This window comes from Polyergus mexicanus, unplaced genomic scaffold, assembly GCF_030449975.1.
Source record: "Polyergus mexicanus isolate NDT 795.1 unplaced genomic scaffold, iyPolMexi1.0 SCAF_4, whole genome shotgun sequence".
NCBI lineage: Eukaryota > Metazoa > Arthropoda > Insecta > Hymenoptera > Formicidae > Polyergus > Polyergus mexicanus.
This window is the reverse complement of record NW_027223324.1, coordinates 11,627,191-11,639,065: the sequence shown is the minus strand read 5'-3', so window position 1 is coordinate 11,639,065 and position 11,875 is coordinate 11,627,191. Positions and strand designations below refer to the sequence as shown.

The window sequence follows — 11,875 nt, the reverse complement described above, 5'->3', positions numbered from 1 at the left end:
AGCAGTGGTATCAACGCAGAGTACTATTGGTATTTAATGCAACCAACTAGAATAGAGTAAGCATATATGATTAACAGAATTAAAAAGCAATATTCGTAATCTGACATTATAATATATTTTGGTGTATATATATAATACTTCTCCTTATGCATGGTGTGCTATTTAATTATGTATTTATTGTAGGCGAATAATTAAGCTGCACTGGTATCACACCATATAGTGGATGCTATATAATTGTATATAATGTGTGTTTACGATTATGACTACACATGTGTATATATATATATATATATATATATATATATATATATATATATATATATATATATATATATATATATAATATACAAATTAGTATAATAAATTATTAGTATAAAAAGATATATATAGTATACAAGCAGTGGTATCAACGCAGAGTACTTAGCAATACATAATAAAAATATAAAGTGTAGTCATAAAAAAAAATAATTAGTAAGAGTAATAATGATAAAATAGAAAAACACGTTTTAAAAAAAAAATATCTGATATCTAGGTTTTGTACGTTTCTTGGAAGGATATTATATAATCTTGGTTACGAAACGTCGCCGAGTTGCAGTTATTGGTCATCATACGATATATAAGATAGAAGATACATCAATGATATATATACCAAATGACATTGTACGAGTGTTCCATCCAGATGAACAGAGATATGTAAAGATGTTTCAAAGTATCGATCTTAGTAGTAACTTTTACTTTAGTTACTCGTATGACATATCGCATACTTTTCAAAATAATATGGCACCACCAATGCATATTAAATCTGATATTCCCACTGATATTCCTATTAGGCAGAAGGAATCTGAAGAATTGGAGAACTCTGAAGATTTTTTTAATATGTGGGCATTTAGGAAAGATTGGCAGAGTGAATGGTATGTTATGCACTTTATTATGAAACTTTGATGCAAAGCTTTTGTTTCTTTATATACATAATTTAATCAAAGAAAATAATTGAATATTTTATTTAAATACAATATATATTAAGGATATATGATCAATAATGGTATGGAATGTGATTATATAGTAAAAGCGAGAAATATATGGATTATGGTATACGGAGCAATCCACATCGTCGCTTTGTATGGAATTCCCATTTATTAAAGCCTGTAGAAAAAGATTTGCATCCTGACTGGATATTGTATGTAATACATGGCTTTATTGGTCAATCAAACGTAAGCATTTTTGGGAGGTCTATGTATGTTACTGTTATCGCCAGAAGAAGTAACAAATATGCAGGGACACGTTTTTTGAAACGTGGTGCAAATTTTGATGTAAGTGTATAAATGTATTAAGTATTAAGGTATGCCTTTTTCATAAACATTTGTGTTAATAAACTAATAAATGATTATATGAATATAGGGAGATGTCGCGAACGAAGTAGAAACGGAACAAATCGTCCATGATTCTGGTGTGAGTTCTTTAAGTAAAGGACGTTTCAGTTCTTTTGTACAAATGCGTGGATCAGTGCCCGCTCATTGGAGTCAAGATGTTAGTAAAATGGTACCAAAACCGACTATAATTTGTGATTTGTCCGATCCTTATGTAGAAACAGCAGGTATTAATATATGAAAATCAAGAAATTTGTTTTTTCACGTATATGAGGGATTGTTTTTATATACACTTAAAATTATTTTAGGAGCACATTTTAATCAACTGTTAAAAAGATATGGCTCACCAATAATATTGTTAAATCTAGTAAAAAAACGGGAGAAGAAGAAACACGAAAGTACATTAAGCGAAGAGTTAAGTGTGGCTGTAAAATATTTAAATCAGTTTTTACCTCCAGAGCATCATATCCAATATATAAGTTTCGATATGGCGCGTATGAACAAAAGGCAAGTTCAAATTATAACTTGAAAATTCAGAAAATGACATTATAATCGTGTTATTACAATTTCCTTTTTCTTTTTAAACAGAAAAGAAGTGAATGTTATGGGGCGTTTGGCAAATATTGCTTATAATGCTGTGTTAAAGACTGGTATTTACCAATCACATAATCCTTACTATAGTCAGAGATATCTTTTCTCATCACAAAACAATAACACTAGAAAACTTCACAAGACGAATTCAAACTCGACTTTATCATCTAATTTAAATGATACCAAAAGCTCTATCAATTCTTTAACTAAAATGGATTATAACAGACAAACAAATTCTATATATGGTTCCAATTCAAATACAGATATCAATAAAATGAATGAGTTAAATCAAATTGAGAATAAAGTGGCAGAATGTTTTGTTAGGAGAGGAACTGTACAAACTGGGATTATCAGAACAAATTGTGTAGACTGTTTAGATCGAACTAATACAGCTCAGTTTGCAATAGGAAAATGTGCTTTAGGATTCCAATTATGCGCTCTGGGTGTATTAGAATCTCCTAAACTTGAATTTGATTCTGATTGTGTAAGGATGTTAGAAGAATTATACGAGGATCATGGGGATACCTTAGCCTTGCAATATGGTGGCTCACAACTAGTGCACAGAATTAAAACATATAGGTAAATGAATATGATTATATTTGAGCACGTAATAATATAAAAATAAAATAAAGTTAATCACATCAAACTATCATTATTTAGAAAAACTGCTCCATGGACAAGTCAGGGTAATGATATTATGCAAACTTTAAGTAGATATTACAGTAACACATTTAGTGATCAAGAAAAGCAGCATACAATTAATTTATTTCTAGGTAAGTAAACACATACCTGTAGTATTTGATTTTTGCAAAATATTCCATAATTGCTTAATTAATATATATATCATAGGATTATTTGTACCTGAAGAGGGCAAGTCTCCAATATGGGAACTCCTGACAGATTATTATCTTCACCATCCTCCTGCATGTCGCTACTCGCGTAAAACAAAGCTTTTGACACAATGGTGGGATAAAAATGTATTGAAATGTCTTCCTTATGCATTTGATGAAATAACTAAATCCTGTTCAGAAATGATACAAGTGCAAAATTCAATAGAGGAAATGATTGACATTTATTACGATTATCATAGGTATAATATTATTTATTTTGTGATTTTCTATTGTATATTATCAATTTATTCTTAATTGAAAAGTTCAATATAAATATTTTAGGCCATATGAACACTCCTTGCTATCTGAAGTATATGCTTATAAAATAAGTCACTCTATTAGAGATTTTATGCCGCACTTCACCACCTGCTACAGTCCATTTGCTGTTCGTGTACGACCAGGTAGACGAAGAGAAGAAGCAGGTAATAAAAATTTAAATATGAAAAATCCATCTATGACTGGTCAGAGCAGTACAAGCAGTACAACATCTAGTGCAAGGTATATATAAAATTTGATCATTATGTTTCTCTTTCAAAATTAAGTGCCATTACAATTTTTTAGTATTATTATGTGGATATATTGTAGCTCAAGCGAAGACTCAAGTTCAGATGAAGATGAAAGTCATCAACAAATGGATGATTCTCAATTAATTATTTCTAAAGATAGTTTAGAGTTAATATCATTTGAATCATTGTTTCCATCTATGAAAGAGGTATATGGCACACAACCAGAATATCCAAAACGAAACGATATCCTTCTTTATAAAAGGTAATAATAATAATAATAATAATATTCTTATAAATATAAATAAAATTTGTACTCATTTTTTTTTTTTTTTTTTTTCCAGATTTGTTTTAATAGGACGCAATGCAACATATACCACAGATAATAGTAAATTGCGTTCAAAATTAATTCAACAAGCATCCTTTCCTGAATCTACAGCTACTGTTATTACACTACCAAGTATTAAAAATGCCAGTATAAATGTATATGAACAATATGTAAAAAAAGCTACGGTATGTAAAAAAATGATGGTATACATAATATAGTATAGTCTTGTAACCATCAATATTTTTAGTCAGGCGGTTCGATACCAAATTCAAATGATATGAATTTATATGAAATTTATGCTACTCAGTATAAATTGCTTATGGAAGAGATGTGCTCTGGATAGGATCAAATTTCGCATTTTATAATTTAAATTTATTGTATATATTGTAAATATAAAATAAAATATATTGTAGATATTCCCTATATACTAATAAAATATTATTGCCAATGTTAAGCTTATTCGCTATTGCATTTTGAGTTTTAAGAATTGTATGGACATAAATAATTATTTTACTAAATGCATGAGAAAAAAAAAGACAAGATATCAGTTTACCAATCAAAGTTTATTGATGCCAGGTATAAGAAATATATATTTCCACTTCCATAATATAGAAATGGAACTTGGATGCTTAGTTTACTTCAACTTCTTCTTCGGCCGGATGTTATTTGTGTGACCACACTTTTTCTTACGGCAATTAGTTGCTCTAGGATGAAGACGAGCATAACATTTGCGACAGATCATTTTGTCACAGTTATATTTCTGTGCAAGTATACGCAAAGTAGGCTCAATTACACCTCCTCGGAGACGAAGCACGAGATGGAGAGTGGATTCTATTAAAATAGTTATTGCATATTTCAATGTCTACTTCTATCTCAATGATAAGTTCAAAATGCAATGTTATATACTTAGGGTAAATAATCTAAATTGTATATATAAGCTTGAACTTTTGTGATCAATTATATCTCAAGTTCTATAAATTATAAAGAGTTGTGTATAGTAATACCTTTTTGGATGTTATAATCAGAAAGAGTACGTCCATCTTCCAGTTGCTTGCCAGCAAAGATAAGCCGCTGCTGATCTGGTGGGATTCCCTCTTTATCCTGGATCTTGGCTTTCACATTCTCGATAGTATCAGAGGCTTCTACCTCGAGAGTGATGGTCTTACCAGTGAGAGTTTTCACGAAAATCTGCATGGTGATTATCTAGATTGTAACAGAATCCAGATAATCATAAACTTATTACGACAATTATATGATTTTAATGATACAAAGAACAATCTTTCAGTAATCGTTTGATAATTGCAAAGTTTTTTACTCGAAAATGTTGCGAGATGTAACCGAGATTTGTTTCGATTTGCAATTTCTATTCGGGAAAAATATAATGAGAAAAAATAAGACCGTGAAAAATAAACACTAAATTTAGAAGAAACAGGAAATTTTTAACATTGACAACGAAAAATGATTTGCGTGCGTATGTTAACACATCGCATTGCATTTGTTTCTCACGCGACTTTTGTTTAAGTATTCGGATTTTGTAAAAGAATGAAAGCTAAATTTATTGCTGAATTTACAACAAGATTTAACGAAAAACGAGAATATTCATTGCGAAAAAATGCTTAATAATATATCGTACTTACTGTTTCGATAACGTGCTGCTACTAAATCCAACCTAAAAAAGATCCAGTTACGGCCGTGCCGTCACTTCCGCAATACCGGCGGAAGTTATGTCCAACTCGTGCGCCATCTTGGGTGCGTTCGGGGAGACGCTATTAGCGCTAACAGCGTCGTCCTATCTTTGTTACTTATTGAAAGTTGAACAAGGACAGAGCACGCTCATAGCGCTAAAAGTGTGCTCCCCGAACATAGTCCTTGTCTATGCTTCGAGTTTCGATACTTCGAGAATCGCAATCATCGCAATGTCGATACAGTTCTCGTGGGGAACGCGTCGCATCGGATTGCGGAATCATATATATTCGAATATCGTCCAATATTTCTCGCTAATATCGTTATTATCTAAAAGTGTTTCTCGCGCGCGCGCACAATTACCGCGAATGTCATAAGTATCGTAAATCTCGTAAAGTGTCGAACGCGTTCGTTACAACGATTAAACATCGCGTGAACTTGCCGTTATAATATCGCGCTCCGTTTCGTGTATCGCGTCCGTGATCGATCGAAACCCTCTTTGTCTGTTCTCAAAGGTACGTCGAAAGCGTAATGCGTATATTACTTATATCGCTAGGTATGTTAATTTTCAAAAATGACTATTATTGAAAAGAAAGAATCTCGCATTTGCGCGAGATATATACATATGGGTATATATATTGTATATGTACGCGCTCATTTGTATGCGTGCGTATGCGTCTTCCCAGGGAAGACGAAGGTCCCGCGTTTCGGACCCGCTCGAGCGATATGCAAATTTCAGTAGTTAAACTTTACACCGTAACCTAGATGCTCATCTATGGAGAATAGGGAGATCTCGCGATTATACACGATTTATTATGTCGCCGAGATTTCAATTGCGAGCGTAAGATCTGTGGGTATTATAAAGACATAAATCATCAATATCAATATACCACTCGTTCCTCAAGCTTGTTATTGCAAAAAATATACAATAATTTCTTAATCTTTTTTATAAAATTATTAATTGGTTTTAACATTATCAAAATTTCTTTCCCCATTTTAATCTCTTAATTCGCAATTTATAATTTGAAAGAAATATATATTTTATTATATTTAAGATAAATAAACTGAAGTTCTGTGAGTTAAAGATTAGATACTCGATTTCGCACAGAATGAATTCTTTTTAATTCCTTTTTAATTCAGCTATGTTTCACAGTACACAACCATTTCTCCGCTTTCTTCCGTTCATATGCGTCCACCGGATATACTATATACTATTTCATAAACTTGAATGTGCTTCGCGATACTTCGACGAAATAGCTTTACGATTCTCTGTCTCCTTGAATGTTTCCTTCGATTGTGAAAATGCGAAAAATGCTCTATAAATTTCGCCGTACAATAGAAGATCATGAAATCGTTGACGACTGACGATCAATCTACTGTACTTACGCTCGCAACATTTATTGGGGCGTATAATTCGCGCTTTTTCCACTTTTATCCGCGAGATTACATATATGTATTTTATTTCAATTTTTTATAATCTTAATTAATTTTCTCTTTTATCATTTTCAGTGATATATAACCGGCTGCTTGGTCGATCTAGTAATTGGATCAATTGACGGAGATTTGGCGCTAATCAAATTACTGGTGTCATGGGTGCAAAGTATACGATAACTGGATTTCTCTTCATTCCTTCGTGGACTCGCTATGATTGCGAAGAGGTAGCAGATTGTGATCCGATAGATATATCAGAGTAGGAATAGCCCGCGTCCGTACTGAGAGGAGAAATCGATGGAGAGTAGAATTCCTGTATACTCGGTAAGTACACGAATTTCAAGAGAATTTTATTTTTACTATTAATCGGAAACAAATATTAATTCCTCAACTTATAATTTTATTTAATAGCAATTCACAAGATAATATTATTATATATTTGATTTCGATAAGATTGATTTTATAAAGTAATAAAAAATAAGAAGAAAACTTCTCTCTTTTTTAGCATTGTTAATTTATATATTATTTAACGGCGTAATATTGTATTTATAATACTAGCATAACATTGACAATTCAGAAACATCACAGAAGCAGCGCATATGTAAAACTCAATGTATTTACGCAGTGATTTATGTATTGTACTCGTGTAATGGGATCTGCAGCTTCTTACTACTGAATGCAAACGCGGAGTACTATACTCCTTGTCTAAATAAGCTATGCTTACCGACGAGATAGCCGACCGGGCGTACGTATCACCAATCATTTGCCTAGGCTAATCAACGTGCGCTGCTCTTGTGATGTGGCTTAAATTAGAGGACGGCGAGTTCGTATCGCTATGGTTTCGGGCTGCATTTGAATTGTGTATGAGTAAGCCTGAATTAATGGTTAACCCGACACGTGTAGCTGGCACGTTCATTTTGGTACGACCCGTGATAAACTTTGCGTAATATACGGGCTACCTCGCGATACGTCTTCCGTTTAAATAATCGAAATTATCATCTATTCGAAAAAAATCTCATTACAATTAACGCGCGCGTTAATTTCTCGATAAATGCTGTCTACAAAAATATATTATTTTTATTTCTACACGTGCGATATAATAAAACTTTCTACCTGATCTTTAAAAAAAAAATATTACCAAGAGTTATCGAGAAAAACGCATTTATATAAAATCAAATACTAGTAAATCCGCAAGAGTGTTAATATGATCGAGAATCGCATTATGTTCGTGACGCATGTGGCTACGCTTTATTTACGAAACTATCGTACGAGCTCCACGGTAATATTTACTCTTCCCTCTAAAGGAAAGAGGATTTCAACAGCGGACAACGCGTGCTGCCGCTGTTATTCTCGAGAGTTGTCGTAATGTTGTTGCTCGCTCTATCATCCTCTTCCTATTCGTCGTATTTAGGGTAGTTTTAGCTTGCCGGTAGATGAAGTAGCGTGTTAGGGATTCTTTCCGAAAAATGAGCATCTACAATATATTGTAGATGTATATACACGTGCGCAATAAAGAGTTGAATTAAAACAGCAAATCTAGCGAGAGGAGAATATAATATTGATAATTTTTTGTTCTGTCATTTATTCGTCGTTAATCGAAACAATTAGATGACATTCCGAATATTATTCTAGTGCGTTACGATAAGAGATACGCGCCTTTATACATACATAAAAAAATAGATATATGTTTTGCGGGAGGCTTTACGAAACTTTACAATCGTCCGGTATATAAGTATACGTAAAGTATTCGTAATCTAAAAGGAACCCCGCATCGCTCTCTAAGGACAGATAAACCGTGCCTTTCGACCTTCTCAGGATCTCTACGTTGCCTTTAACTCTGCGTTACCGGTGAGCATACGGTCTCGGATATATGAAAGTTTCATAACCGAGGGCGCCATGCACCGCGCCTCTGTGCAGCGCGTTATACCACTGGTACTCTCTCTCTTTCCGCGCGTTTGTTTTAATAAAATATTTTTATTTGTCGTAAAAATAGACGACCTCGGAGGCGTCGGGTCGCTAATACCGGTCGCCTCGGAAAATCTGAAATTGAACGATAATATGCGCTCATGCATTTACGTCGCGAGAAATTACTTTTTTTTTTTAAACATATTTCGCCAATTATAAGCGAAAGTTTTTTTAATCTGCTATAAGCAAATATTTATTGCAGCCGATGTCCGTGCAATGTCAAATTAATTGGAGCTCACCGATTGATCGTACGATGTCAAGGAGTAAATAATTGATCGCGCACACTTTCGCAATCGGGTCACGATACACCGGGGAACAACGTGCGAGATTAGGTCGCTTAACTCTCTTTCATAAAAAATTCATTAATGATACAGTCGTGCCGCATTGACGTCACAATGTCCCAGACAAGGATATTAAATGACGAATGCGCGAACATCTATCCTAATCACATTTATGCATCTCGTATCGTACACGCATAATCTTATCAGAATGATATCTTCTTTAGTCGCATTAACGGCGAGTTATATCGAAACACGAAGCCAGATGAAATTTATCCGCAGGCCGTACTAATAATGGAAAAGCCCATCCGAGTTAGTAAGATCATTAAACTGCTTGTGTGCTCCGTGATATATACGGGCGAAACTGAAGCCTAACTTAACGCGAACTCGTTCAACTACGTTTAACCTTTCATGACACTTTGACCTCAAATCACGCGTTTACCTGGTAACACAATGCGGCTGAATCGCTACCTTCTGGCAGCGAGATGCGGAATTATCAGCTCTATTTTCGTTCGCGGTCGACCGTAACGTTGACCTCGTCGCAAGCTTTTACGAAGCGGACTGCTCGTCCTCCGACCCTTTTTTTATGTTTTTCTTTTTCATCTGTTCTACGTACAACAACCGCGTGCCATTATTTTGTTGCTCAAAAAAGTGCAATTAAAAGTTGTTGCCCCGGCTCGTAATGGATCGAGCGTGGAATTTAATCGTAGTTGTGATCCGTGCCAATAATTACGATTCATCGACGGAGCAGTCACTGTCCGTTTTTATCTCTATTTCCGATTCGGATCTCACGTAATCCGCTCTGTTTCGCGACTCTTAGATGAGCGTATTCGAAAGAAATCTTGGCGATAGTGATTCACCGACGTGTCGTAATTCTTGTGCAAATTCGACACGCGATTCTGTATATTGTACGCTTTCCTTTTGCTTTTGCTGCTTTAACTTATGTAAAGTCATCAAGAAACTGACGAAAGTTATTTTCAGTATAGTAATGACATAAAGAATATTGGTGTTTACCTGACACTTCGCAGTATTATTAAAACTTGTTAATGTGACGCTATTAATAATAATTACAAGAACGCTGACTTGGGTTTCCCAAACAACAAAGACCGGTTTTGTTTTAGAATACCAAGTATACTTGGCCGTGTCGTATATATAAGATTGTCTTACAAACTCTGTAGCGTTACATAATGTCGATCCAACGGAAACGCTAGCTTGTATGTAGGAAATTTTAAGTTTATATTAGGAATATGCGAGAGAATCCGCGTGTGTATCAGATATAAGAACGTGCATCGTTTGCCTTTTACCGTCCATTATTATCACTGAATCGTATATGGTGGAATTTAAATCGACTTACATACATCGATGAATTATACGAATTTTATTTCCGGATATTTTCCCCATATTAATCGCTATACTCTATACAATGTACATTTATGCATCATTGCTAATTTAAAAATATTGTGTTAATGTATGTTATAAATAGATATTTATGGGAATGGTCAAACAATCAATATTAGCAACACTGAATATTGAACAATTATATGAGCACACAAATTATTCACAACAGTCTTACTCTCTCTTTCTCTCTTTTTGTATATGTGTATATTTCGTTACGCCAGTGTACATTGCACGATGCAAAGCGCGATGTAATATATTTCCTGCAAAGTGTTTTTTGTAAAAATTGAAACGATAAAAAAAATTTAATTAAAAATTGAATTTAATTTTGTGACATATTTGAAATCTTTCGTCTTTCGTCAGCTCGCTCTTTTTTTACATCGTATTATTGCCATGTTATGCTATTATCTCTAGTACTGCTGGTTCCCCCCCACCCTTTTTTTTGCGATAATTTCCATCTGTCGTCAAGCAGAGATACAACAGATTTTCCCATGTTCGCGAGATACGAATTCGGTAGCGCGCATCGTATCTGTGCACACACGGGGGTGATATATCGAACACAGGAGAAAAGGAGTAAAGGAGGCAGCAGCATGCAGTTCCGGATACGCATTGTAGGTAGATAGATAGGTGCAATCGTGTACAGGTAGGACACGCAATGCAGTTTTGTGGAAATTAGGTCAGCGAATTTTCGGGTTGGAAAGAGACAGAGAGAATAGAGAGATCACGAGAGAGCGAGAAACTGAGAAGCGACTGGATGATGCAGAAAGACGAAGAGAGATAGAGAGAGTATAAGATCGACGAGAAAAATAATCGCGAGGGAGAAAAAAAGAAAAACAGAGAGAGAGAGAGAGAGAGAGAGAGTGACAGGCTTCTGAAAGGCAGAGCAAGCGAGAGAAAAGAGAGCGCGAAGCCTGGGTTCCTGGACCAGGGGGGGCGGGTTGGATGGTTGTCGTTGTCGTGAGTGGGGATGATCGCGAGACATCGTGGATGAGACCGCACGAGAAGGAGAACGCCGTTGCAGACGATGGATCGAGGGAAGAAGATAGATGGAGGAAAGAGGAGAGAAAAGGAAGAGGCAGTAAGGAGGGGATTAAATGTATGTAAATTAAACGTTCCTCGACTTTATCTACCGCGAGAGTTTAAAGGCGCGCGCGAGAAGAGGCAACTCGCTCGCCCCGCAATACGGAAATACTGTCGAATAAGGCAACTCGCTCGCGAATAAAGGAAAGGGGCTGCAAACGCTGCCCCGCATTCAACTCTTGTTTTCCAAGAACCGCGACTATAAATCCAGAGAAGCCTTCGTTCTCGATGTATATGAAATTAGGTGGTTTGCTATATCGTCTTCCGCCAACCGCCGGTAGTCTGACTATGCTCGATTGAAGTTAAGTAGCTTCAAGTGAGAACGAGTTTCGCGAAACAGCGCGCTCGATTACTTTGTTCGTCT

General features: G+C 35.0%; 2 protein-coding genes across 3 annotated transcripts in view; one reads left to right on the top strand and one right to left on the bottom strand.

The window, feature by feature from the left end:
- Positions 1 to 4,095, top strand: part of Fig4 (polyphosphoinositide phosphatase FIG4) — a 5,631-nt gene extending 1,536 nt beyond the window's left edge. For both annotated transcript variants that reach the window (XM_070293789.1, XM_070293788.1), the window contains 11 exons: positions 533 to 911; positions 1,064 to 1,310; positions 1,399 to 1,594; positions 1,676 to 1,874; positions 1,956 to 2,537; positions 2,619 to 2,731; positions 2,808 to 3,048; positions 3,131 to 3,346; positions 3,434 to 3,616; positions 3,696 to 3,864; positions 3,927 to 4,095. In XM_070293789.1, coding sequence (XP_070149890.1) covers positions 533 to 911; positions 1,064 to 1,310; positions 1,399 to 1,594; positions 1,676 to 1,874; positions 1,956 to 2,537; positions 2,619 to 2,731; positions 2,808 to 3,048; positions 3,131 to 3,346; positions 3,434 to 3,616; positions 3,696 to 3,864; positions 3,927 to 4,022 — 2,621 coding nt within the window. In that variant the 3' untranslated portion in view covers positions 4,023 to 4,095. The remainder of the gene's footprint in view (positions 1 to 532; positions 912 to 1,063; positions 1,311 to 1,398; positions 1,595 to 1,675; positions 1,875 to 1,955; positions 2,538 to 2,618; positions 2,732 to 2,807; positions 3,049 to 3,130; positions 3,347 to 3,433; positions 3,617 to 3,695; positions 3,865 to 3,926) is intronic.
- Positions 4,096 to 4,223: 128 nt separating this feature from the next.
- On the bottom strand, positions 4,224 to 5,418 carry Rpl40 (ribosomal protein L40). Its single transcript, XM_070293973.1, has 3 exons — positions 5,317 to 5,418; positions 4,684 to 4,882; positions 4,224 to 4,510 (listed from the first exon to the last, which is right to left on the bottom strand). Exons 2-3 carry the CDS (start codon positions 4,871 to 4,873, stop codon positions 4,314 to 4,316), a joined length of 387 nt encoding a protein of 128 aa, XP_070150074.1. The 5' UTR covers positions 4,874 to 4,882; positions 5,317 to 5,418; the 3' UTR covers positions 4,224 to 4,313.
- Positions 5,419 to 11,875: the final 6,457 nt, after the last annotated feature.